This window comes from Mus pahari, chromosome 21 (genome assembly GCF_900095145.1).
Source record: "Mus pahari chromosome 21, PAHARI_EIJ_v1.1, whole genome shotgun sequence".
NCBI lineage: Eukaryota > Metazoa > Chordata > Mammalia > Rodentia > Muridae > Mus > Mus pahari.
In genome coordinates, this window is record NC_034610.1 from 23,821,304 (window position 1) to 23,844,607 (window position 23,304).

General features: G+C 52.1%; 1 protein-coding gene across 2 annotated transcripts in view; it reads left to right on the forward strand.

The window, feature by feature from the left end:
- Positions 1-21,225, forward strand: part of Brpf3 (bromodomain and PHD finger containing 3) — a 36,197-nt gene extending 14,972 nt beyond the window's left edge. Inside the window, exons 5-13 of one of the 2 annotated variants that reach the window (XM_021221261.2) lie at positions 1,025-1,153; positions 1,439-1,751; positions 2,290-2,580; positions 4,625-5,131; positions 7,435-7,528; positions 11,691-11,788; positions 14,400-14,497; positions 18,481-18,635; positions 19,228-21,225. In XM_021221261.2, coding sequence (XP_021076920.1) covers positions 1,025-1,153; positions 1,439-1,751; positions 2,290-2,580; positions 4,625-5,131; positions 7,435-7,528; positions 11,691-11,788; positions 14,400-14,497; positions 18,481-18,635; positions 19,228-19,411 — 1,869 coding nt within the window. In that variant the 3' untranslated portion in view covers positions 19,412-21,225. The remainder of the gene's footprint in view (positions 1-1,024; positions 1,154-1,438; positions 1,752-2,289; positions 2,581-4,624; positions 5,132-7,434; positions 7,529-11,690; positions 11,789-14,399; positions 14,498-18,480; positions 18,636-19,227) is intronic. The other variant, XM_021221262.2, reaches the window with a different exon arrangement.
- Positions 21,226-23,304: the final 2,079 nt, after the last annotated feature.

Genomic DNA, 23,304 nt, shown 5'->3' on the forward strand with positions numbered 1-23,304 from the left:
GAGCAGCAGTGTGCCCTGATACAGGAGAGCAGCAGTGTGCCCTGATAATGGTCAGGAGTACTGTGGAAGCTGACTGCAGCCCCGCGCCAACTGTCCTGTTAGCTCTGTGACCTGAAGCCAGTCCCTTGGTCTCTGGGACTCCTCTTCCTCTATGCGAAATGTCTATCAGGACCTGGATCCTCAATGTTACAGGGGATGCTTAGACCAGCCCCCCACATCTGCCCCCAGACACACATCTGCACATATCTAAAAATAAATCTTTAAAGGGCTTTGGCCGTTTTTTTGAGACCTTGCACGGATTATTACTGGTGTTAGTTACTACAGGTCGGTAATTGCTATGATTTCAGTAAGTTCTGGTCTGGTTCGTGATGAGTAGGAAACATTTTTTTTTTTAAAGATTTATTTATTTTTTTATTATATTTAAGTACACTGAAGCTGTCTTCAGACACTCCAGAAGAGGGCGTCAGATCTTGTTACGGATGGTTGTGAGCCGCCATGTGGTTGCTGGGATTTGAACTCCGGACCTTCTTACCCGCTGAGCCATCTCACCAACCCGAGTAGGAAACATTTGTAAGGTGGCTGTTCTGATTTGTTCTCTGCCACCAGGATAGATTATCACAGACCTGGCTATTTTCAAAGGAAAGCTGATTTGGCTCCCAGCTCTGGAGGCTGGAAGTAAGGGCATGGTGGCAGGCTGGTGAGAGGCATCTGTCCCACAGTCTGCTACGAGGGGAAAGCAGATGAGCCACCGAGCAAGGGGGGCACATGTGGGGGTTGGCCTCAACAGCAGTCACTCCTGGGAGAGCCCACTCCTAGGCCTCCTGATCCGTCCCGAGGGTGAAGCCCACAGGATGCCAGCACCTCTCCGCCCTCACACACTGGGAGTTATGACTGTGACACAGGACCTGCACTGCTTGCGTGAGCCTCGGGTGGGGTGGCCGGCATCACCCCTTATGGAGATTGACAAGCAGGCCTAGACTCAGGCTCTGCTGAGGTGCTCCCACCACTCCTACTTTCACTGCAGGTCAAAGTACAGCAGGCCGCCATGGAGCTGGAGCTGATGCCCTTCACTGTCCTGTTGAGGACAACTCTGGACTTGCTGCAGGAGAAGGACTCTGCACACATCTTTGCTGACCCTGTCAGTCTGAGTGAGGCAAGTCACCCCTCTAGGCAGGAAGGCTGCCCTGGAGATAGCCTGAGGAGAGCAAGCAAGGGTTGGGCCATCCAGAAGTGAGGGTGGGGAGCCGGCCGGCTGGCCTGCTGGTAGACTTGCTCAGGGTCAGGGGTCTGTAGGAGGGCTGGGTGGATTGGGCCCCGAGGCTCGTGGTGAGCCCGACATGGCCACAGCGGAGAGTTGGGAGGCCAAAAGTAGCAGTAAAGGGTGTGCCCGTGAGGCTCATAAATAGTTGTTGTAATTGTACAGGTTTTATATGTTTAGGTTCCAGATTACCTGGAATTCATATCCAAGCCAATGGATTTTTCTACTATGAGGCGGAAGCTGGAATCTCACCTATACCACACCCTGGAGGAGTTTGAGGAGGACTTTAACCTTATAGTTACCAACTGCATGAAGTATAATGCTAAAGACACAATTTTCCACCGAGCAGCTGTCCGCCTGCGGGACCTGGGAGGGGCCATCCTGCGGCATGCCCGGCGGCAGGCAGAGAACATCGGCTATGATCCTGAGAGGGGCACCCACTTGCCCGAGTCACCCAGATTGGAAGACTTTTACCGATTCTCCTGGGAGGATGGTGAGGAGCCTGGATGGGTAGGGAGCAGAAGGACCAGGAAGAGAGGCACAAGGACAGGGCTCAGACAGCCCAGGATCAGGGTGGGCCTCGGAGGTGCAAAAGCTGTGGCTGGGAGCACACTCAGGACTGTGGGACAGGTGTTTCTGTGTGTTTGGAAAGCCAAGGCCTCTCCAGGCGTCTTTTGGATCCCTGAAGTGTGCCTCTGGAGCCTGGGGTGGGAGGACCAGGAAGTAGAGAACTTCAGAGCACCACATGCTGCCTCTCCCCTCTTGCTGCATAATCACTCAGGTCAGGGATTGATAGGCCTCTGCATGGCCACAGGCATAACTGGGACTTGCTTCCTGCATGTTTCCCACATTCTGCTCCGTCCCTTCTGGGCAGCAGTGTTGTGGGACCAAGGCCCACACTGATGCTGCTGGAAGTCACTGGCCTAGCCCTTCTGGGAGTGTAGTTTGCATCCAAAAGATGTCAGCCCCTTTTCGCTCACCCTGTGCTGGGCCGATCCTTCAGCCCCTTTGTCCTCCATTCTCTCTGGCAGTGGACAACATTCTTATCCCAGAGAACCGGGCCCATCTGTCCCCAGAGGCACAGCTGAAGGAACTGCTGGAGAAACTGGATCTGGTGAGCACCATGCGGTCCAGCGGGGCCCGCACCCGTCGTGTCCGCATGCTGCGCAGGGAGATCAATGCCCTTCGACAAAAGCTAGCACAGCCACCACCACCACAGCTCCTATCACTGAACAAGACTGTGCCCAACGGGGAGCTGCCAGCAGGATCTGCTGTCCCGGAGCAGTCCCAGCAGGAGGAGCCAGAAGAGGAAGGGGACAGAGGTGAGAGTCTCAGGCAGGCAGGTGTGGGGTGGTAGGGAGTCAGGAGGAGGAAGAGGCTAAAATCTCTTTAGAGTATCCTCCCCTGAGTATAGGTCTGACCCTGAGGGTAGGCAAAGCCCTTGGAAGTGGTGGTGGTAGGGGTGTCCCCGTGTTCCCAGGGGCCCCGGATATTCCAGAATGGTTAGTTTCAGGGCTGGGGAGAGGTTCGGGGAGGTTAGGGTGCCTAGCAGCTCCACAGTATATACAGTTAGACCTGAAGTGTCTTTGCAGCTGATGCATTGTGTGTTCCAGCTAAGTCAGCCTGCTTTCTACCACTGTGCAGCGCTCTGAGAACAGGCTACCCTTGGCTGTGGGAGGATGAACAGAGAAGTGAGGACCTTCCTTGTAGCCTTGGATCCCAGCTGGCCAGGGCTATAGGCCCACCCAGCAGAGGAGTCAGACTACCAAAGACCACATTGACTGAAGCAGGTGGCTTTCTCAAATGAAAGTCATGGCAGCCAACAGCCAAGCTCTTTCCCACTGGTGCCTGCCCTTGCATCAGCCCCAGGTTTGGGGAGACTTGTCACTCACAGAGCCTAAACATGGGTTTTGGTAAGGCTCAAATGCAGAGATTGGCCCATTTTGTTGTAGATCCAAGACATGGTAGAAAAGCCACATAACATCAGAAGGCTATGTGACCATTAACTTTCACGTGGCAGTCAGCGTGTCATTTGCCTGTCCGTGGCTGGGCAGGGTCATGACAGTGGGCCAGTAGCCCTAACATTACCCAAACAATGTCCTGGTCAAGTCTCAGAGGTTCATATAGGGACGTCTGGGCTGTGGCTTGTAAAGTTTCAAATGGAGCAGACTTGTTTGAGAGCTGCTGAGTTCCTTATGTCTGCAAACGCTCTTTCTGCCCACTGTGTGCCTTCACAAACCAGAACTGAGGACAGGTGTGAAAACCCAATGTCTGTGAGAATTTAGTCCTCTAGTCTGACAAGCTGAAGACTCGCCTTATTCACTGCACCAGTGGCTTTCTCAAGCACGAGTGACATTTGAAACACAAACCACTAGGCTCACTTTGTAAGCCCTCCTCTTTTTGTGATTTGCCTTCATTTGGTCTGGTTATAGCCTAGGCTTAGAATTCTTACAAAACTTCTAGTTCAGTGAGTCTCAACTTGTGGGTCTCTACCCCATTAGCAAATCTCTATCTACAAAGATATTTACATTATGATTCAAAACAGCAGCAAAGAGCTGGGCAGTGGTGGCGCACGCCTTTAATCCCAGCACTCGGGAGGCAGAGGCAGGCGGATTTCTGAGTTTGAGACCAGCCTGGTCTACACAGTGAGTTCCAGGACAGCCAGGGCTGCACAGAGAAACCCTGTCTCGAAAACCAAAAAAAAAAAAAAAAGAAAAAAAAAAAGAAAAACAACAACAACAAAAAACAGCAGCAGTTATGAAGTCACAACAAAAATAACTTTATGGTTGGGAGCTGCCACAAGAACTGTATTAAAGGGTCACTGACCAAAACAGCTCAGTCAGTCAACAGGGTCTCGGGGCAGGGAGTGAGGATTTAAGAAAAAAAAAGAGGTAATTAGACAACATTATGGTATGACCTCTGCAAGTGCTTAGGCAGGTTTTGTTTTGTTTTTTTTCCAGTCTGCTTTTATACCATTCTAGTTACATGCAAAGAATAGGGTCAGTTCTAGGTCAAAGACAAGTAGTCAAGGAACAAAGGAGGCATAAACAGAGATCTCCTGATTACTGTATTCAGGGACTTAACAAGACCATCAAGATCCAAAGAACACATTCCTCAGCTGTGCTCATCCTGAGCCTTGTGCCCAGGATGTAGCCAGGGCTACACAGAGAAACCCTGTCTCGAAAAACCAAAAAAAAAAAAAAAAGTAAGAAAATGCGTTATCCAAAGCAGTGTACTTCTGTCTTAGGTTGGTAAGGCTCTGTGGAGACTCTTTGTTTGTTTGTTCGTTTGTTTGTTTGTTTTATCTGACTGGTAGGAGCAGACTATTTCTAGAATGTTCAAGCAGGTTCTCTTTTTCTCTAATAGATGATTCCAAATTGCCTGCCCCACCAACCCTGGAGCCTACCGGGCCTGCGCCTTCCTTGTCAGAGCAGGAATCCCCTCCAGATCCCCCAACCCTGAAACCCATCAGCGACAGCAAACCTTCGAGCCGGTTCCTAAAGTCCCGGAAGGTGGAGGATGAGGAGCTCTTAGAAAAATCAGCCCTGCAGCTGGAGAGTGAGCCCTTGCAATGCTTGCTTAGTGACAATGGTATTGACAGACTGTCCCTCACAAACCCCGACAGCCGTCCTGGCACCCCTCTCGGCACCGTGGGCCGCCGAACCTCTGTCCTCTTCAAGAAGGCCAAGAATGGAGTTAAGCTACAGAGGGGTCCCGATGGGACCCTGGAGAATGGCGAGGACCACGGCCCAGGGGACGATCCTGCTTCTCCAGCCAGCACAGAGGATGAACACTATTCCCGGAAGCGGCCAAGGAGCCGGAGCTGTAGTGACAGTGAAGGGGAAAGGTCCCCTCAGCAGGAGGAAGAGACAGGTGACTGCCTGTGACTTCTTTTCCTATTTCCCATCTGCTTTGCTGCTTTGCCTTGACAGGGAGCACCCCTGCCAGCCATCAGGGAGCACTCCCCCCTGCCAGCCATCTCTAGGGGCCTCTGTGAGGACACAAGCTGAGAGCAGTTGTCTTTAGATTGTGTCTTAGGGAATGACTGTAAGACTTTATGATGTCAAACAGGTCTCTAGCTTCCCTTCAGTTTGCTCTTGAGATACCTTATAGATACTTTCCTTCAGACACTGTCGTAGGCACTGGAGAAAAATTAGTGAACAAACCATGGAACTCTATTCCAGGGGAAAATAGACTGCGGGCAAATGAGGGCTTTCGTATTTGAAGCTCGGTGACAATCAAAATAAAAACACTGGTCATACCATCAGAGAAGAGGACAGAGAGCTAGGTGGCATGAGACAGAGTGGCCAGGGAAGGGGACATTTGGGTAAAGATCTGAAGAAACTGAAGGACGAGCTGCTTGTGTATCTCGGGGAAAGATATTCTAAAGGACAGATGAGCATTTTCCTTGGAGGTAGGCACACACGAGCCTGTCCCAGAGCAGAAAGGAGCTGGCCGCAGCAATGTGTGTGGCAGGCGGAAGGGCGGGAGAGGAGGTCACAGACTAGATCACAGGGCTAGGTCACTGGAGTCCTGACTGCATGCCCAGCAGGAGCTGGTCTCTGGTGGGAGAGGGTAGTAAGTCAGACCCAGTGCTGGCTCCACGAGGGTCCCAGTGCAGTGGAAAGCAGAGCATAGGGTGCTCAGAGTGTGGGCTCTGGGAGCTTGACATGTGCTGGGGAGGGCTTCTCTTGAAGGTGGCCCCTGAAGCTGGGGGCAGCTGGAAAAGGGTAGCTGGTGTGAGGGGTCCCGAGGCACATGGGGGCTTCCCTGCCAGGCAGGCATGTTTGGTCGTGGTGAGGTAGGAAAGCTGCTCTTGACTGTTGCTCCTCTGTCGTGTGCCCTTTCTGGTAGCTGTGATTGGCCACTGCTTGCTCTCTCTTTCTCCCCAGCACAGCTTTGCCCTCCCCTCAACCATGCCTCTCTGTGTTAGACCAGCCATTCAGGATGGGAAAGCGGAATTCCGACCCTGACTTCCTATTGCCTGTCCTGGAGGGAAGTACCCTTCCTGAGCCTGTCCTTCTCACAGGGGTGCGGCTGGTGACACCTAGGCTGCAGGGCTAAGGTTAGAGTAGATTAAAGGGAACGCTGCCAACAGAAGCAGCTACTGTTGTCTTTTCAGTTGTGTGTGTCTCCCCAGACAGCTGGAGATGATTGTAGTAAAAAAAAATGAAGGAAGGCCGGCCAACCTGGGGCCCTTCCGCCTGGGGAGACTACCACAGCCGCCGCTGCCCTCCGGCACTGGGAATCCTGCTTAGTTGTATACAGCCTGAGCTGGAGCTCAGAAGGCAGGCCCTGATCCTTCGCAGGCAAGGCACAGTTGTGTCCTTATGTTAGAGGAAGCGTCAGGCCAGGACTGAGGCACCGTGGCTCAGGCATCTGCTGTCACAAGCGTGTCAGGCCTCGCTGCTTTCTAGCCAAGATGTCTGACAGATCTTAAACAGGCGGTCTGGTCCACCCTCAGCCTTGGTTCGGAAGCCTCCCTGGCATGGTGCTCTTGGGACAGTGACACGGCTCACCCCACGCGAGGCTCCTTGCAAAAGGATTCCTACGGAATACCCTCTCTACTTCACAAAAGAGAGGGCCAGGATTTGAGAGGCTGCCTGGGCTGGAGCCAGGGCTTTGGTGCCCGTGCTACTCTGCTCTGGGCTGCTGTAGTCCTGAGTCTGTGTTCTTCAACATACTGGCTCTTCGAGGTAGCTCTGGGTGTGGTGGACCCTAGACCCTTATCCCATCTTAGCTTCTCCTGCCATCTTCCCTGGAAAAGGAAGCTGCCCTTGCCAGCTGGGGGGGGGGCTTGCTTGCGAGTGGTTATCAGAAGAGGTAAGGCTGTGGCTCTTCGAGAGGCAGAGGACCTCCCTGGTAATTGAGGTTTGAAATTAGAGTGGAGCCAGGTACTCATGAGCCTGCGGGGGTGGTGGGGGGGGAGAGAAGCCATAGTTTCCCTCGGTGGTCAGGCATGTGCTGACTTCATCTTCTGTGGGGAGAGTGAGGAGGTACAGTCTGCACACTGGCTAACCTTGTCTCTGTGAGGGGTCCCTCTGCCACCTGTGATACACTCCTTACAGGGACAGCCACCTACCCACTCTGGTCTTCCGAGGCGGCTTCCCACAGGGAGGCGTGTGTCAGGGAAGGGAGTTTCTGCACTCAGGACTCACTGTGTGTGTCCTTGGCAGGCGTGACTAACGGCTTTGGAAAACACACGGAAAGCGGGTCTGACTCGGAATGTAGTTTGGGTCTCAGTGGAGGACTGGCGTTTGAAGCTGGCAGGTAAGGATGCTTATCCCCCAAGCTCGGGCAGCCTCAAGACCTCTTCCTTAGTCCTCCATTCAGTGACAGGTCCGGCTTCCTTCTCAGTTCTCCCTACTGCCGTCTCCTCTTTTCTGTCTCTAACTGGGAGTCCCAAGGGAAAGGAATTGGCCCTTGATTTCTCAGATCTGTTCTAGCGGAAGAGCGGTGTCGATGAGTTTGTGTAGCTCAACCTTGTGCCGCCCAGCAAAGTTGCCATTCGAGAGGCACGCTCCGGGACGTGCGCATGCGCATGACCCAGCTTGTTGCAGACGTGGTTTCATAGGTTTGGTCTCTTCAGTTGGTTTTGGCTTCTGTTCTGTGAGGGTTGAATCCTGGGCCACACATCTGCTAGGCAAGTGCTCTACCAGTAAGTTGCAACCAGAGCTTTTTTTATATAGGATCTTGTTGTGCAGACGTGGATGGACTGGAATTCAGAGCATCTCTACTGCCTTGGTCTCCCGGGTGCTGAGACTGGGGCATATCCACTATGCCCGGATTAGCCCTGGGTTTTTGAAATAGGATGTAGAACCGAATGGCTCAGGGTAGCCTCCAGCTTAACCTTGTCCCCTTGCTTCCCAGGTGCTGGGCTTACAGGCATGTGTCGGCCACATCCAGTGCCCACAGCTGTGGCCTCTGTAGAGGTATCGCGTAGGGGCAAGGAAAGACCAAGTATGAGCTTTTAAAGGTCCCCTGGTTTTCAGAGGCCCTAGGTAGCCTGCCGTTTCTGAGAAGGGATGGGCTTCTGTTGTCCAGCTGAAGGGAGGACTTCTCCCACGTCCAAGAGTCTACTGAGCTCACTGCTTGCGTGAAAGGGCCTCCGTGCCACTGCAGAGGGTGACTGCTGAGAGGGTCCCTGGTTTAGCAGTACAGAAAAGGCTGGCCTGTGTCTGAAGGCTTCTGCAGCAGGCCTTGCAGGTGTGTGTGCTTTGAGATTTCCTGCTGAGCTTCCAGGTGGGCCGTGTAGGCCTCCCGTTACACGCTGGCCTGTGCTGGCTTCCCACATCAGTTCCTCCCACACGAACCTCAAAACTGCTTGGCTCTCCCTGTCTATCAAAGCCTCCAGAGACACAAAGCAAGCAGATGCGGGGAGAGAGTTTCTTAGGGCTAGGAAATACAGACTACAAAATATTAGAAAAGGCTTCTCGCTTGCTCTCAGGTTGGAGTTCCTGGCCTCCTTCACAGACAGTGGCCCATGCCTGTAATCTCAACACTTAGGTGACTGAGAGAGGAGATTCCTGAGGTGGAGTCCAGCCTGGCCTTTGCAGTAAAGCCTGTTCAAAACAAAACAAAACTCCAATAAAACTAAGCAAATATGTAAGTGCCTGGAAGGTCAGTTTACTGAAGGTGGGGTAAGACTGAGGACAGCCATCTGTCACATTCCAGCCCTTGATGAGGTGGAAGGGTACCGTTTGCCCTTACTGAAAGACAGGCTCCCATCTGAGTCATAGAAACAGGCCAAGCCTGCCTGCTGGCTCAGGTGATGTTTGCCTTTGTGAAGAACTCCAGACAGCTGCCACTTTTTGCCTTCCCCGGGACTTCTGCTTGGTAGAGGAGCCATGCCCTTGAAAGATATTTCCTTTGTCAGTCTAGTGTTCAGAGTTAAAGTATGAGAGACTGCGACCCAGCAGGCTCAGTCCCCAGAATCACACGGTGAAAATAGAAAGCCCGCTGCACAGGTGGCTTCTCACCTCCACACACAGGTGCGTGCCAGCGCTCCACACCTACACACACGATTGTAAACCATGTAGAAGTGAGTAAGATGGGAGGCCCAAGTCCTGACTGCTGTATCCTCTCTCCCTCCTGGAACCTCCCTCCTCTCCATTCTCCAGCAAGAACAGGGGGGAAGCTCTTACCTGTTAGACTGAAGCCATAGTGTCTCTTCTTCTTGTTCTGGGTGGTTGTTTTGAGGCAGGGTCTCTCCATAGCCCCGACTCCCTGGAACTCACGCGTAGACCAGGCTGGCTGGCCTTGAACTCACAGAGATCTGCCTGTCTCCTTGCACTGATCACTCACCTCTTGCTCATTTGCTCCGTGGTTGGTCTTTCCAAATAGCTCCTCTGAGCACCTTTCCAATCATTGTGCTCCAGGACCGTCTTGCATGCCAGATCGTGAACTCGATGTGACTGAGGCTTCTTGGCCCCCCTGACCTCCTGATCCCCCCGGCTCCTCCTCCTAAGTGCTAGGATGGCATTTGTGCCCCACCACACCCAGCTTCGAGATGTGGTGTGAGTCACTGTTGTTAAATACCTGCAGTTCCCGTAGCTTGTCTTGTAGAGGAGATAGATGGACATTATTGTCTGAAGCGTAGACTGGCTATCCTGGGTTGGCCTGGGTCTTTGGGGAAGTCTGCAAAGCAAGCCCCAGTGGCATCCATCCGCCTCATAAGACCCACACAGAGCTTGTTCTGCTGCTGCAGCCTAGTCTGTGATACCTTAGATCTGAAAACACAAAACAGGAAACCATCCATCTACAGAGTGTGTGGTTGTGTGAACGAGGACTTTGTACAGCACTGTGGGTGGGCCACTGCTCAGGATTGCAGAAGGTCACAGGTGGAGGCAGGCTACCTGGCTGTCTGTCAGCTGCCTCTCCCTGCTCTTCTCTGACATGTCATGGAGAGGGACATCCTAGGGGAGCCACTAGCATCTTCTGTCTACACAGCCAGGCTCCGAGCTGCAATGGGCAGGTGTCGTAGGCTTTGCTGGTGTTGCTTCCTAAATAGGTACCGACTGTGTTTCTTGAGAGAATGCGAGTTGTGGTTTTGGTTAAGCCAAGTCTTTGCATAAATTGAGTTCTGACTCAGTGAACCTCAGTTCCATACTCTAGCCATTCCCTGCCCTTGCTGCATCTTGGATTTTCTGTAAAAATTTGACTCATCTTTTAATTACTTCTTCTAGTTGAGAAATTACAGATCAGTGATATTATTTATTTTTGAGACCATCTTACTGTGTAGCTCAGCTAGGACTCACTGCTCTAGCCTCAAAAATCAGAGATCCCCCTGCCTCTGCCTTCCTGGTACTGTGATTAAAATTGTGTGCCCATGCCCAGCAGCAGTAGTCAGCAGTAGTAGTTCTTAAGTTTGATGGCTGTGGGCATTCCCAGCCACAAAATCGTTGCCCAGAAACCCGCAGCTCTGACTGTGCATTAAAACTGCACAAGGAACTGTTTTAATCGGCGTCTCAGTCTAGCTCTTCCTGCCTTTGTCTAATATTCCCTTCCCTCCCTCTGTCCCTTCCTCAATCTTCCTTCCTTCCTTCCTTTATTTCTTTTTCTTTTTTACAAGATAGGTCTCACTGTGTATCCCTGGCTGTCCTAGAACTTGCTCTGTAGACCAGGCTGGCTACTTCTGCTTCTGCCTCTCAAATGCTGGGATTAAAGGCATGTGCCACCATGCTTGTGGAGGTCAGAGGACAACCTAGAGGAGTTAGTACCCTCCTACCATGTGTGTCTGGGGATCAGACTCACTCTTGACATGAAGTGCCGTTACCCACTGCCCACCTCATCCTCTGGACTTTACCTCTTTGCAGTAGCTTTGTTTAAAGAGAGAAGCTTGTTCCCTTTGTAGTTGGGGGGGGGGGCTCTATCCCTACCCAAGAAAACCTTCACTCACAAACCATTTGGAAGTGAGAAGTGGATCTATTTTGCAATTTGGAAATGTCTTTGCTAATTCTGGAAAGATGTTCCTGTTATAGAACATTTAGAAAAGAGGCAGATTTTTGGATCTCAAAAATAAATTGGCTCCTCAAGAAATGTGAAGCACAGAGTGCAGATTCTGGCAGAGGTGAGGCGACCTCCTGGTGGCCAGCCTGTCCTGAGAGGCTGAGGGGACTGGGTGACTGACCCTCCCCGTGTCACTGTTGTTCTTAAGGGCTCATGGTGTAGAGCTGTGCTTAGAGGGTGTGCAACACCACGCCCGGCCCCAGGGTCTTCCATCCTCTGCGGCCTGGCAGCAAGACTGGTCTCTGGTGGGAACTCCCGGGTCCCATGCGCCGTGGGTTATTATCATGTAGGCCTGCAGAGGAGATGGATTGGCCTTTGTCTCTGCCTTTGTGCTTCATAGCTCCGTGCCTGTTAGACGTGGAAAAGCGAGAGTGGGTTGGTTCCAATTAAAAGCTGCTCACTTCACCCTCTACTCTGTGTGCAGTGGCCTGACGCCTCCCAAACGCAGCCGTGGGAAGCCAGCCCTGTCTCGTGTGCCCTTCCTGGAAGGTGTGAATGGAGACTCTGACCACAGTGGCTCAGGTGAGGAGACGATGGAGGCAGAGCTGGGGAAGACGTTCCGAGGAGCGAACCGTCTGAGCTGCTCTCATCTTTAGCTTGTGGTGTGTTTTGAGTTTATGTGGCTGTGATTGTGATCATAGTGAAAGCAGCCTGAGGGGAAGGGGTTCTCCTCACTCAGGGCCTCCAGTCCACTATGAAGCAGAGGCCGTGGAGGAATGCTGCTTACTGGCTTGCTCCCTGTGGCTCGCTCGGGTTCTTTCTTATATGGTCCTGGACCACAAGCCGGGGGATCTCATCAGCCACAGTGGGCTGCGTTCCGCCCTCCCTTATCAGTCTTCAGTTAAAAAGATGCCCACAGACTTGCCATAGGCCAGTGTGATGGAAGCATTTACTCAATCAGTAGTCCCAGAGGGCCCGTGTCTAGGTTGACAAAAACTAAATCACAACAAAAGCACCAGCCAGCACAGTTTGAATAGTTAACATGTGCCATGGAGCCCGGGGATCCAGACGTTCTAGGGGAGCCAGCATCCCCACCGGAGCACTGGCTGCTAGCTGTGTGTGTTTGAGAGAAGTGTAGAGGGGCCCCACTCCTTTCTTCTTTCGCCCACCTGCCCAGTGGCCCACTGTGTGGGAGGACTCTTCATTGACTTCACTGAAGCCCTCCACAGGAGGAGATTTAAAGTGTCTTCCTTGGTGTAGTGACAAGTGACGTCTGCATGCACAGGCCGTCCCACCCGTGCAGTGTTAGGTTGGAGGAAGCGTGTGTTTGTAGTTCTGGCTGGTGTTGCCTCGCTTTGCTCTCTAGCGTCTCAGTGGTAATGTGTCACAGGTAACCTGGCTCTGTCTAGAATCTTTCACCTGATAGAAAAGAAGCAAGACAGGGCCACAGGAGGGGCCTGGGGTGGCTCCCAGATGGAATAGGTCTAGAGCAGCTGCTTCTTAGCTCATGGTGTGTCACATTGCTCTGGACGGCCCATCTCTGCCAGTTCCTCTAGCACAGGGTTCTTTCCCTGGCCCAGCTGTTTCCTTCCTTCTACCTTTCCCATGTCTGTTGACAGATGCATGCCTTTGAGTTCTCTTTCTTGTGAGTGTCTGCACCCAGATGACAGGTCTCACGTCCAGATGAATCTGTACGTCTAAGCGTGAGGTCAGGAAGTGGATCTGACACACTTTGTGCTTCTGGTGGTGACATTTTTTCCCCTTACTTTTTAAACCCACATACTAAAAATGGTGCCAAATGATATTAAAAAAAGACTTGTACTCCCGAAGTCCACCATGGGAACATAGCTGCCTGTTCCTGGGCTGCTTCCGATTCTTTTAGGCACATTTTGACAAGTGCAACTAATACACACACTCTTGTGCTCAACAGTTTTTGCTTGTATATTTCCTCCTTTTTGGCTCACAGTTTTTATGTGCACTGTATTACTGGAACCTTCTATCTGACAAGCATTGCTTTGTGGCTGACGTGACTGGACAGTGGGTTACCTCCAGCCTCTAACACAAACAATATTTGGAATGCACATTTTTGCCTGAAATCCTATAATAAATTTCTTATAATAAATGTCCTAAGAAGTTTGCTGGAGCAGATGATGCAGACACTTATTTTAATGTTCCTGGGACACTGAACAGAATCACATTCCAAGAGAACCGAACCGGTCTGCAGTCTCTCCAGCGTGCGGCTGCACGGGTTCCTGCTCAGCTGGTCTCAGTGCTGGCTTGTACTATCACTGTCAGTGTTCTTCACTCACTGGCTCCCTTTTCATCCTAGTTAAGAACTATACATCTCTGCTCTCAGATTTGAGCCCTTTTCCTTAGCTGGGTGCATAGTTACTTCCTGTTCACAGTTACAAGTGTCCGGGAAAGAATGTGCTTTTCGTGGTGCTCAGAGCATGAGTGAAGCTGAGGAGGCGCAGCCCGTCCGTCCATCCCAGGCTGGATGGATACCTAGGGTCAGGAAACACCTGCCCGTCTGCTTGGCTCTGCTGCTGGTTTGTGGGGCAGCCAGGTGCTTGGATGGCCCATCGTGGCCTGGTCAGAGCAGTGTTGAGGTTCTATTGAGATGGCCTTCTCCAAATTTTCCCTCATAAAGTTTCCATGAGAGGGGCTCCCAACCTGGGTTGCAGACAGTGCTGTCTCTGCTCAAACTGGGGCATACCCCCTTCTCCCTAAGAGGTCCTGGAGGCGAAGCCATTATTTTTCCCCCAGGGAAGCTGTCCCAGAATCCAGGGTCAGGTCAGGTCTGTTTTTATGTGGCTCACAAACTAAAATTGGGTCTACATTTCAAATTATGAAAAAGATGGTCTTTTATAGTGTGAAAGTTGTATGAAATTCAGATTTCAGTGTCAGAAACATGAGTTACTGCTGAGGAGACATGTTCATCTGCTTAGACTCTGTCTATTTCCATGCTGCAGCTGCAGAGACTGTGCGGCTCCTGAAGGGGTGAAATATGTGCTGTTCGGCCATTTACTTTGCTGACCCCTGACCTGATCTTAGAGTCCCTGAGGAAAGGGTGGAGGGGGTTGCTGCCTCAGTCCTGGGCTGCCCCAGTCAGATGGAAGCCCCAGGCAAGGGCTTTGGGGCACCATGCCAAGTCCCCTTTGGGCGCTGTCTCCTCCCCTCCCCCACCCCCCAGGCAGAAGCCTCCTGATGCCCTTTGAAGACCACGGAGACCTGGAGCCCCTGGAGCTGGTGTGGGCCAAGTGCCGAGGCTATCCCTCCTACCCCGCCTTGGTGAGTCTGCCCCAGACGACACCCTCCTGTTCCCCTCCCCCTGGCGGCTCTGGCCCCTGCCTGGCCTTGGGGGATTATCTGATTGGATGAATGTGGTGGGAGTCAGCTGCAGAGGGGAGGGCGATCTTTACCCTAACTTTTCTGGGGCACCAGCAACCCACCCCTCCCCACACACAAAAGGCTCCAGTTGTTCAGAGACCCGGTGCTTAGGGCTTCTGTAGCGTTGTTCATTTGCTTCTGAGTAGGAGGAACCCGTTAGTGTGGTTAGCACGCTGATAATGCCCTACTAAGTCCTTGAAATGCCAGGAATAGAATTGTTGATCTTGTTTTGTCAGGAAGAGGCAGGGTCTGTTAGCTACTGACAGTAAGCACTGGGGTTGGAATTTGATTTCAGGGTTCATAATATGATGGAAAGAAAGCCTTTGTTTTGAGACACTTTATTAGGAGTCTTCCCCAGTCCTGGCCTCTCAGAACTGCAGTCGGCCCCTTTCCCCATGCATTCGCCTGTGAGTACAAGGCAGAGCACCTTTAGCCTTTTCCCTTCCCAGCATTCCATGAACATGCCCATCTCACATGATGAAAACCTGTCATCACGTCCTTGTTACTGATGACATCATCATGTCCTTGTTACTGATGACATCATTTGGCCCTTGTTAATGATGGCATCGTCTTTCAGTTGCTCTCATGTACCACGTTTTGACCATTTCCCAGCTCCCCGGTTAGCTTTCCTCTTTCTCTGGGGTCAGCAGCTATCAGTGAACATCTTAGCTTACCTTGGTGCGAGATCGTGATTATTTCTCAGGCGCGCCCACCAGGGGCAACATCTATGCAGGATTCTGGCACAAGTTGCCAAGTTGCCTGGAAGTTAGTTCTGGTTTACACTCCCACTAGTAGTGGCTAATAATTCTATCTACCTCCTTGGCTTCTGTCTGTGTCTTAGTCAGGGTTTCATTGCTGTGAAGAGACACCATGACCATGGCAGCTGTTATAAAGTCAAACATTTAATCGAGGCTGGCGCACAGTTTTAGAGGTTTAGTCCATTATCATCATGGCAGGAAGCATGAGAGCATCCAGACAGACCTGGTGCTGGAGCAGCCAAGAGTTCTACATCTTGATCTTAAGGTAGCCGGAAGGAGACTCTGATTCCACACTGGGCGGGGATTGAGCATAAGAGACCTCAAAGTCCCCTTTCAAAGTGACATACTTCCTTCAAGGCCACCTACTCCAAAAACACCACACCCTCTAATAGTGCCACTCCCTGTGGCCAAGCATTGAAATACATGACTCTCCGGGGGCTCTTCCTGTTCAAACCACCACAGCCTGCTAAAGCTTTCCCCAGTGGCCACAGTCTGCAAAATAATACCACCAACTGGAAATCTTTGGATCTTGTGAGACTCGTCTGGGGAGATTTTAAAAGATGTGTAAAGTCAGCTCCACCCTGGAACACCAAAGAAGCCTTCCAGAGGCTGAGTCGAGGCCTCAGGGTCTTCTCGGGTGTTTCTCAGGGTCTGGAGCACTGGGGGAGGCTACTCCGCGCCTCTCCTGCACAGCTCTGGGCGTTTCCCAGCCCTGCCTCTTTGTGACTCTTAAGCCTTCTAAGATAAGGAAGACAGGCTCCTGTTTGTGATGATGAGGAAAGCCTGTTACAGTGAGATTGTACCACTTCCTGGGGCCACATTGGTTCCTATAGCTTACTTTGTCCCCTCCTGGGCTATGGCAGGTGTGGAAAGAGCACACTTACCTGGAAGCTGGAGACACTGAGCTGGGAGCTCTGTACAGATGAGACCACGGGCCCAGTTTAGTCATTGAGGAAGTGATGGTGCTGGCGGGTTTGGAGCACTGCCTTTGGGGTTTTGTGTTTTAATTGTTGTTTTCAAAACTACAATGAAAGAGAGGCAGTCCAACACTAACCGTTAAAATACAAACATACAAAACACTGAGACCCGGTGGTATACGCCATTCATCTCAGCATAGGCAGGTGGGTCTCACTGAGTTCGAGGCCAGTGTGGTCTATGTAGTCCCAGGACAGCTAGGGCTACATAGTGACACCCTGTCTCATACCAAACAAAACAAAAGACTGCAAAGAAGAAATTCAATCACCACCTGAACACAACCTGTGCGTTTATTTTGGAGCATGGCCTGCATCGCTCTTCCTGTGCATGTCCATCGTGCATGTTATACCAGGAGGTGGTGTGAGTTTTATTTTGCTTCTGCAAAAGTAATATGCACATTACAGGAGATTTGGAAAAATAGAAGGAGGGGCAAAGCAGTGTGCCCACGCCTTTGTAGCACGTGGACCAGTGTTTGTACTGTTCCCTTTCGGGTTCACTATTGCAGTCGTGATGTCTGTGTGCACATTTGCTGCATGCTGTGTTGGACCTTACTGAGTTTCATATCCATGCCCCGTAAACCAGCATCATGTTCATTGGGTGGATGGGCCATGTGCAGCTGTCCTCAGGGCCCTCAGCCTCCAGGTCTTCCCGGGATCTCTTCCTGACAGCCAGCAGGTGCCGGTGGAAGCAGCAGAGAGCAGCGCCCGCACCACCACCCCAGCCCCCCACATCCCCACACCCCACCCCACCCCGCCTTTGGTAACTGGGGAGGTTTAGGGCCGGTTCTATCTTCTATCGCATCTTCAGATTTAGCCCCAGGAAGAGTGGCAGGCGCTTAGGAGACAGTTTCAACTACTACATAGCTCATGGGTGAGCCAGAAGTCGTCTTTCTTAGGGTCATTTAAGAAATTTGTTTAGATTTATTTAATATGTATGTATATGAGTATTTTGCTTATATGTACGTTTGTTTGTTTGTGCACCACATGAATGTCTGGTGCCCAGGGTGGGGGGGGGGTCAGAAAGTGTCTGTCACCTGGAACTCAACTCAGAAGGATGTGGGGACTAGGAGCTGAACTTGGGTTCTCTGCTGAGCCTCCTCTCAGTACCTTAGAGTAGCCGCTCAGCACAGCACCTCTCAGTGGCTTACCTTGGAAGGACATGGGATGCTGCCAGGGAAATGGGCAGTTTCTGATGAGCAGAGAGCTCTGGGGCGGGACGTGGAAGTTAGATTGCTCTGTCTCTAGAGAAGGCTCTTCCTCAGTCACTTTCCTATTCTCTCTGGCCCTTGTACACAGAGGTCGCGAGCCAGCTGGGCTGGATCGGAGGCTGCGTGCAGCTCAGGCCCAAGGCAGGATCCCAGCAGAGGCTCCGGGGCAGCTGGTCTGTCCTGTGCCGCTGTTTCCCTGTCTGCTAACACCTGTCAGGCTGCCGGCCTCAGCAGGAGACTGAAGCGAGATGGGGTGTGGATAGTCAAGGGCCTCGGGAACAGAAAGTGCTGCACAGACCTGGAGAGCTACTGGGCTGTTGACGACAGGCCTGCTCAGAATGAGATGGGGCCCGGCCTTCTGGAGACTAGTTTTTTTGGTGGCTTTGGTTTTCCCCCTCAAACCCCAACCCTTTCAGCTGTCTTTCTGTCTCCTCTCCGATCTTACCACAGAGGTATCTGGCCCCACTCGCCTTGGGAAGGTGGCATGTAGCCAAAGCCTGTTGCACAGAAGTAAAGGGGTTGCCTCTGCTGCCTGGCTGAGCTTTCTCTGTGGTCCAGCCTTGGTGCCCCGTTGAGCAAGGCCCTGAGTCCTGGAGTGGATCACAGAGGTGGTGAGAGCATGCCCAGGGAAGCAGCCTTAGTCCTTGCTAGCAGACATTGTAAGAGAGCTTGCTTCTCTGGCTTCCACATCTGGACTGCCTACTCAGCCTGACCACCATGTCCTTTCGTCCGAAGGATTGATTACACAAGACTGGGAGGCATAGCACAGTGGAGTGGGGGAACAAAGTTAAGATTTCTACTTTGAGGTGCTGGCGATCCATGCCGGCCTCTCCACCACTGGTTACGTGGAGAACAGAACTCTTGTGTGCCGAGGCGTCTGATGTCTTGATGGTGGGCTCTCTCACCTTCCCCTGCTTAGGGCATGTCTCCTCTTCTGCCTCCAGATCATCGATCCCAAGATGCCCCGGGAGGGCCTCCTGCACAATGGTGTCCCCATCCCTGTCCCTCCGCTGGACGTGCTGAAGCTGGGCGAGCAGAAGCAGGCAGAGGCTGGAGAGAGGCTCTTTCTTGTCCTCTTCTTTGACAACAAGAGGACCTGGTGAGTGACAGCTGCTGCAGGAGCCTGGCCAGGGTGCAGGGTCAGTCCACGGGGGTGGGGTGGGGGTGGGGTTCTGCTGTGGCTGCCCTAAGGACACTAGAGAAAGGCTGGAGTGGGCTCCTTAGGGAGCTTTTCAGGAGACTTTGCTCAGAAAGCCACAGGATGAGGGCTACAGCCTGGGCCCAGGGAGAAGGCAAGCGCAGCACACTGAGTGGGCCTCAGCAGGGCTAGGAGAGGTGTTAGGAGTGGTGTACCCTTACGCCGTCAGCCACTAAATGTCACCTGATCCTGGGGATGGGCATGACCTTGGGTGGGCAGCTCCAATACTAGCTACTACTGGAGGGAGTTCCAGTGGCAGAGGGGAGTCTGGACAGTGTGGTGTCCTTTATGAAGGGCTTGGAGACCTGTGACTAGTAAAGTGTTGTCCAGAGTCTCTGTAGATAGGAGGTAGAGTGGCTGGTAATGGAGCTGTCGGTTGCGGCGGCTCGGCTCTGCACTCCTCCACTCCCCTTGAGCTTGCCTGACCTGCAGCTGGGTTCAGAGGCCCCACAGGGCCTCCTACCGCAGCACCTCAGCTCTGCTTGCATTCTAGGCAGTGGCTTCCAAGGGACAAAGTCCTGCCCCTGGGTGTGGAGGACACCGTGGACAAGCTCAAGATGCTAGAAGGCCGCAAGACCAGCATCCGGAAGTCAGTGCAAGTGGCCTATGACCGCGCCATGATCCACCTGAGCCGAGTGCGCGGCCCCCACGCCTTCGTCACTTCCAGCTACCTGTGAGCGCGGGGCTGGGCCTGTGTCTGCCTCCTTCGCCTCTCCTCTGTCCCTGAGGCATGCAAACCTCTTGTGCCCCTGCCACGTGTATGGCCCCTGCCACGTGTATGGACTGGGTCTCCGAGGGCAAGGCCCAATATTGACCAATCATGTGGTTCCCTTGGAGGGTTGCTGTGTGCCAAAAAACCTCCCAACCAAGGTCCTGGGGTTACTCCACTGATGAACCACTTAGAAGGAAACAGCTGAGAGTGTTAGTCAGCCAGGGAGATAGACCTGGCCCCCAACCAAGAGGGCCTAGGCTGCTTTTCTGGGGCCAGCCAGCTCTCTGCACGCCTCTCCCACCTAACCATACCTCAGGGCAGGCGAGGTTCTGACACTCATCCCAGAGATGTGCCAGGGTCCCTCGGGAACCCTCTGAGCTTCCCACCCCCCACACCGCCCGTGCTCGCACCCCGTCTCATCTCCCACACCCAGCCCAGGCTCTCCCTTCCCTCATTGCTCTCTGCTCTCCCTTGTGCCAAACTGACAGCAACATCACCAAATTGATCTTTTTCTTTGATGTCCCATTTCCTTCCTGGCCAGCTGCTACATTAGATGGATGTCTGCCAGGCGCTTGAGCCCCAGGTACAAGCTACCCCACCTGTAAGGACCCGCCCACTCACAGCCCTCCAGCAGGCATGCTGCTGCCCCTCCTCCCCCGTGGGCTTCTCCTGCAGCAGCCTTAAGCCTGGCTGCAGCAGCCTGGTCACCGTAGGCGCAGGCGCAGGAGGGCGCATGGCACTGCCCTCTGGCACCTTCCCTCTGGGTTTGCTGCTCCAGCCTTCCAGAGCAGGGCTCTTTTCTTTCATTCCCTGCCTTCACCCTCTTCTCCACCTTCACCTCCTCAATCCCCGCCCTCAAAAAGGAAGGAAAAAAAAAAACCAAACTGTGAATGAGGAAAGCTGACTGACAAGCCACCTTGCAGCTCTCAGAGGCTTCTGCTCCTGACATTTCTTTTCACCTCTTTAAGCACCAAAGCCAAGGCAGGTTTGCAGACCGCCGATTGCCATGTTGATTTCTACCTTGATGTTATTTTTAATTGTTTTCATTTTTTTCATAGGGGAGTTTTGGGCAAAAAACGAAGCCCCTGGGGAGATCACTGCCATTTTTACATACTCAAACTTTTTAAAGAAATACAACCAACCAACCACCAACTTCTTCCACATTTGGGACTCGAGCCAGAGTTTAAAAGGGAACCAACAAAACTCACCGAGAGGGCCAGCAAACCGCACAGCCACGCTGGGACAGGGCGTGGTGTACATAACTGTAAGATACCAGGCACACACTCTCCATTACCGGAACCCTCCCTTGTGCGGCCATGCTGCACAGCCTAGTCAAGGAGCCGACACGTCCCCCTCTCCCCAGGTATCTGGTCAGCTGTGGACTCTGTGGCCCTCATCTGAACCTGTGTCAAGATCTCGGGGCTTCTCCCTCTTTCTGTCCCCTCCCCCCAACCCTCTTACCTCCTCTGTCTCTATTTTTCAGTCTTGGAACCCTTCCCTCTCTCCGGGTCCCACTTTAAAAACTGCTCTTTTAGGACAGGATGCGGCTCCGATCTGCTGTGGCACAGGGCCTCGTGTCTCTGTCTGGTCTGCTGTGAAGCACACATGCTCTATTTATTGTAGAAAGTGACTTTATTTGCCTTCTAGAATTGTTTATAACAGATGGTTATAAGAGAGGTAATAAACAGAAAAACCTATGCCTGTAAAGAATACAAGAGTTAATTTTACCTACCATAATATGACGTCTTATTTTTCTCTCTGAGAAATAAATGTTCTATGGGCTGTGGTGTGCAGTGCTGTTTGCTGTCTGTGGCGGAGCCTCCTGTCCCAACGCCACCCGCTTCTCTGAAGGCAGAGCCATTAAGAACGGACTTGTCTGTCCCTTTGATCTCATGGATGGCCAGGCTGCAGAGGAGTCATTGCTCAAGTCACTGGGTGCTGCTGGAGGCTGCTGGAGGCTGCTGGTGGGAGCTCACCCTAGAGAACCAGAGCTCACTGATGGAGCCTCTGTCTGGCCAGCCAGCCACCTCCTCTTTTCCCGTGCTGAGGTTACAGCTGCCTGTCACAAGATGGTTTTTTTTTGTGTTTGTTTTGTTTTGTTTTTAGACCACGCCTTTAGAAGATCTGAACTCAGCTCTTGTCATGTTTACATGACAAGTTTTTTGCCAGATGAACCCAGAAAGGGGCACCTTTTTTGTTCATTCATTCATTTTAATTTATTATTTTTAAAATTTTAAATTATATTTTAATTCAAATATCCCCTTTCCCAGTCCCCCCCCCCCATCCTACCCCATCCTCCCTCCCCCTGCTTCTATGAGGGTGTTCCTCCACCCACCCACCAACCCTCTCCCACCTCCCTGCCCTTGATTCCCCTACATTGGGGCATCTGTCGAGCCTTCACAGGACCAAGGACCTCTCCCAGTGATGCCTGACAAGGCCATCCTCTGCTACACATGCAGCTGGAGCCATGTGTACTCCTCAGTTGGTGGCCTAGTTCCTGGGAACTCTGGGGGGTCTGGTTGGTTGATAGTGTTGTTCTTCCTGTGGGGTTACACCTTCAGAAAGGGCCATCTTGAAGCATAGACTCAAGAGGCATTCCCAGGAATAGCACACCTGTACAAAGAGCCTGTGAGCATTTGCTACTGTCCTCCCTGCTCAGGCCCTCTGATGTGGTAGAAGGGACAGCTCTTGATCACCTTCACGGGGCCTAATTCATATAACATAATAAAGTGCATCCAGGATGCAGACAATCCTTGTGCTACATCAACAGTGCAGACACCCTGGCATGTAAGACATTGCTGACGCTCCCAGGCCATTGTGAGGGGCCTGGCCTGGAGAGAAGTTTGAAAAGAAGCAACTGTAAAATGTGGAGGGCATGTTCCTTACTACTTGCATTGCTGAGACAGAACGCCTGTCAAGCAATCTAAAGGTTTCTAATGGCTCACAGGTCCTTAGCTCAGATACACCCGCCCCTGCCTCCCAAGTGCTGGGGTTGAAGGTATGCACCACCGTGTCTAGCATGTAAATGGCTTCTTGTTAGGTATCTGGTCACAGCAGTGAGACAGTCACTAATAACACAGAGTGGGTTCATATCAGGCCAGTATTGGTAGAAGCTCTCCCTCATTCATGATACGTGAGTGGTCTTCAGTTTGTCCTTTAGGATAACAGAGGGTGATTTTAGGCAGACAAGACAAATATGCAGGCTAGAAAATACTACTTGTCCCCAAGTTCCGAGGGTTATAGTTTTTGTTTGTTGTTCTGAGACAGGATCTCAGACTGTTGTGTCTTGGTCTCTTGAGTGCTGGGATTAAAGGTGTGTGCCATCCTGTCTTAGGGTTTCTGTTCCTGGACAAAACATCATGACCAAGAAGCAAGTTGGGGAGGAAAGGGTTTATTCAGCCTACACTTCCATACTGCTGTTCATCACCAAGGAAGTCAGGACTGGAACTCAAGCAGGTCAGGAAACAGGAGCTGATGCAGAGGCCATGGAGGGATGTTCTTTACTGGCTTGCTTCCCCTGGCTTGCTCAGCCTACTCTCTTAATAGAACCAAGACTACCAGCTCAGAGATGGCACCACCCACAAGGGGACCTCCCCCCTTGATCACTAATTGAAAAAACACCTTGCAGCTGGAACTCACGGAGGCATTTTCCCAACTGAAGCTCCTTTCTCTGTGATAACTGCAGCCTGTGTCAAGTTGACACAAAACTAGCCAGTACACATCCCATCCAGATTTTTTTTTTTCTTACACTAGTGAATCCAGTTTGTGTTGACCAACTACCCCTGGGCATGGGGCCTGCTCTGGAGTGGGATCATACAGGATGTGCCATTCCATTGAGAGAAACAGATGTTCCCTCCC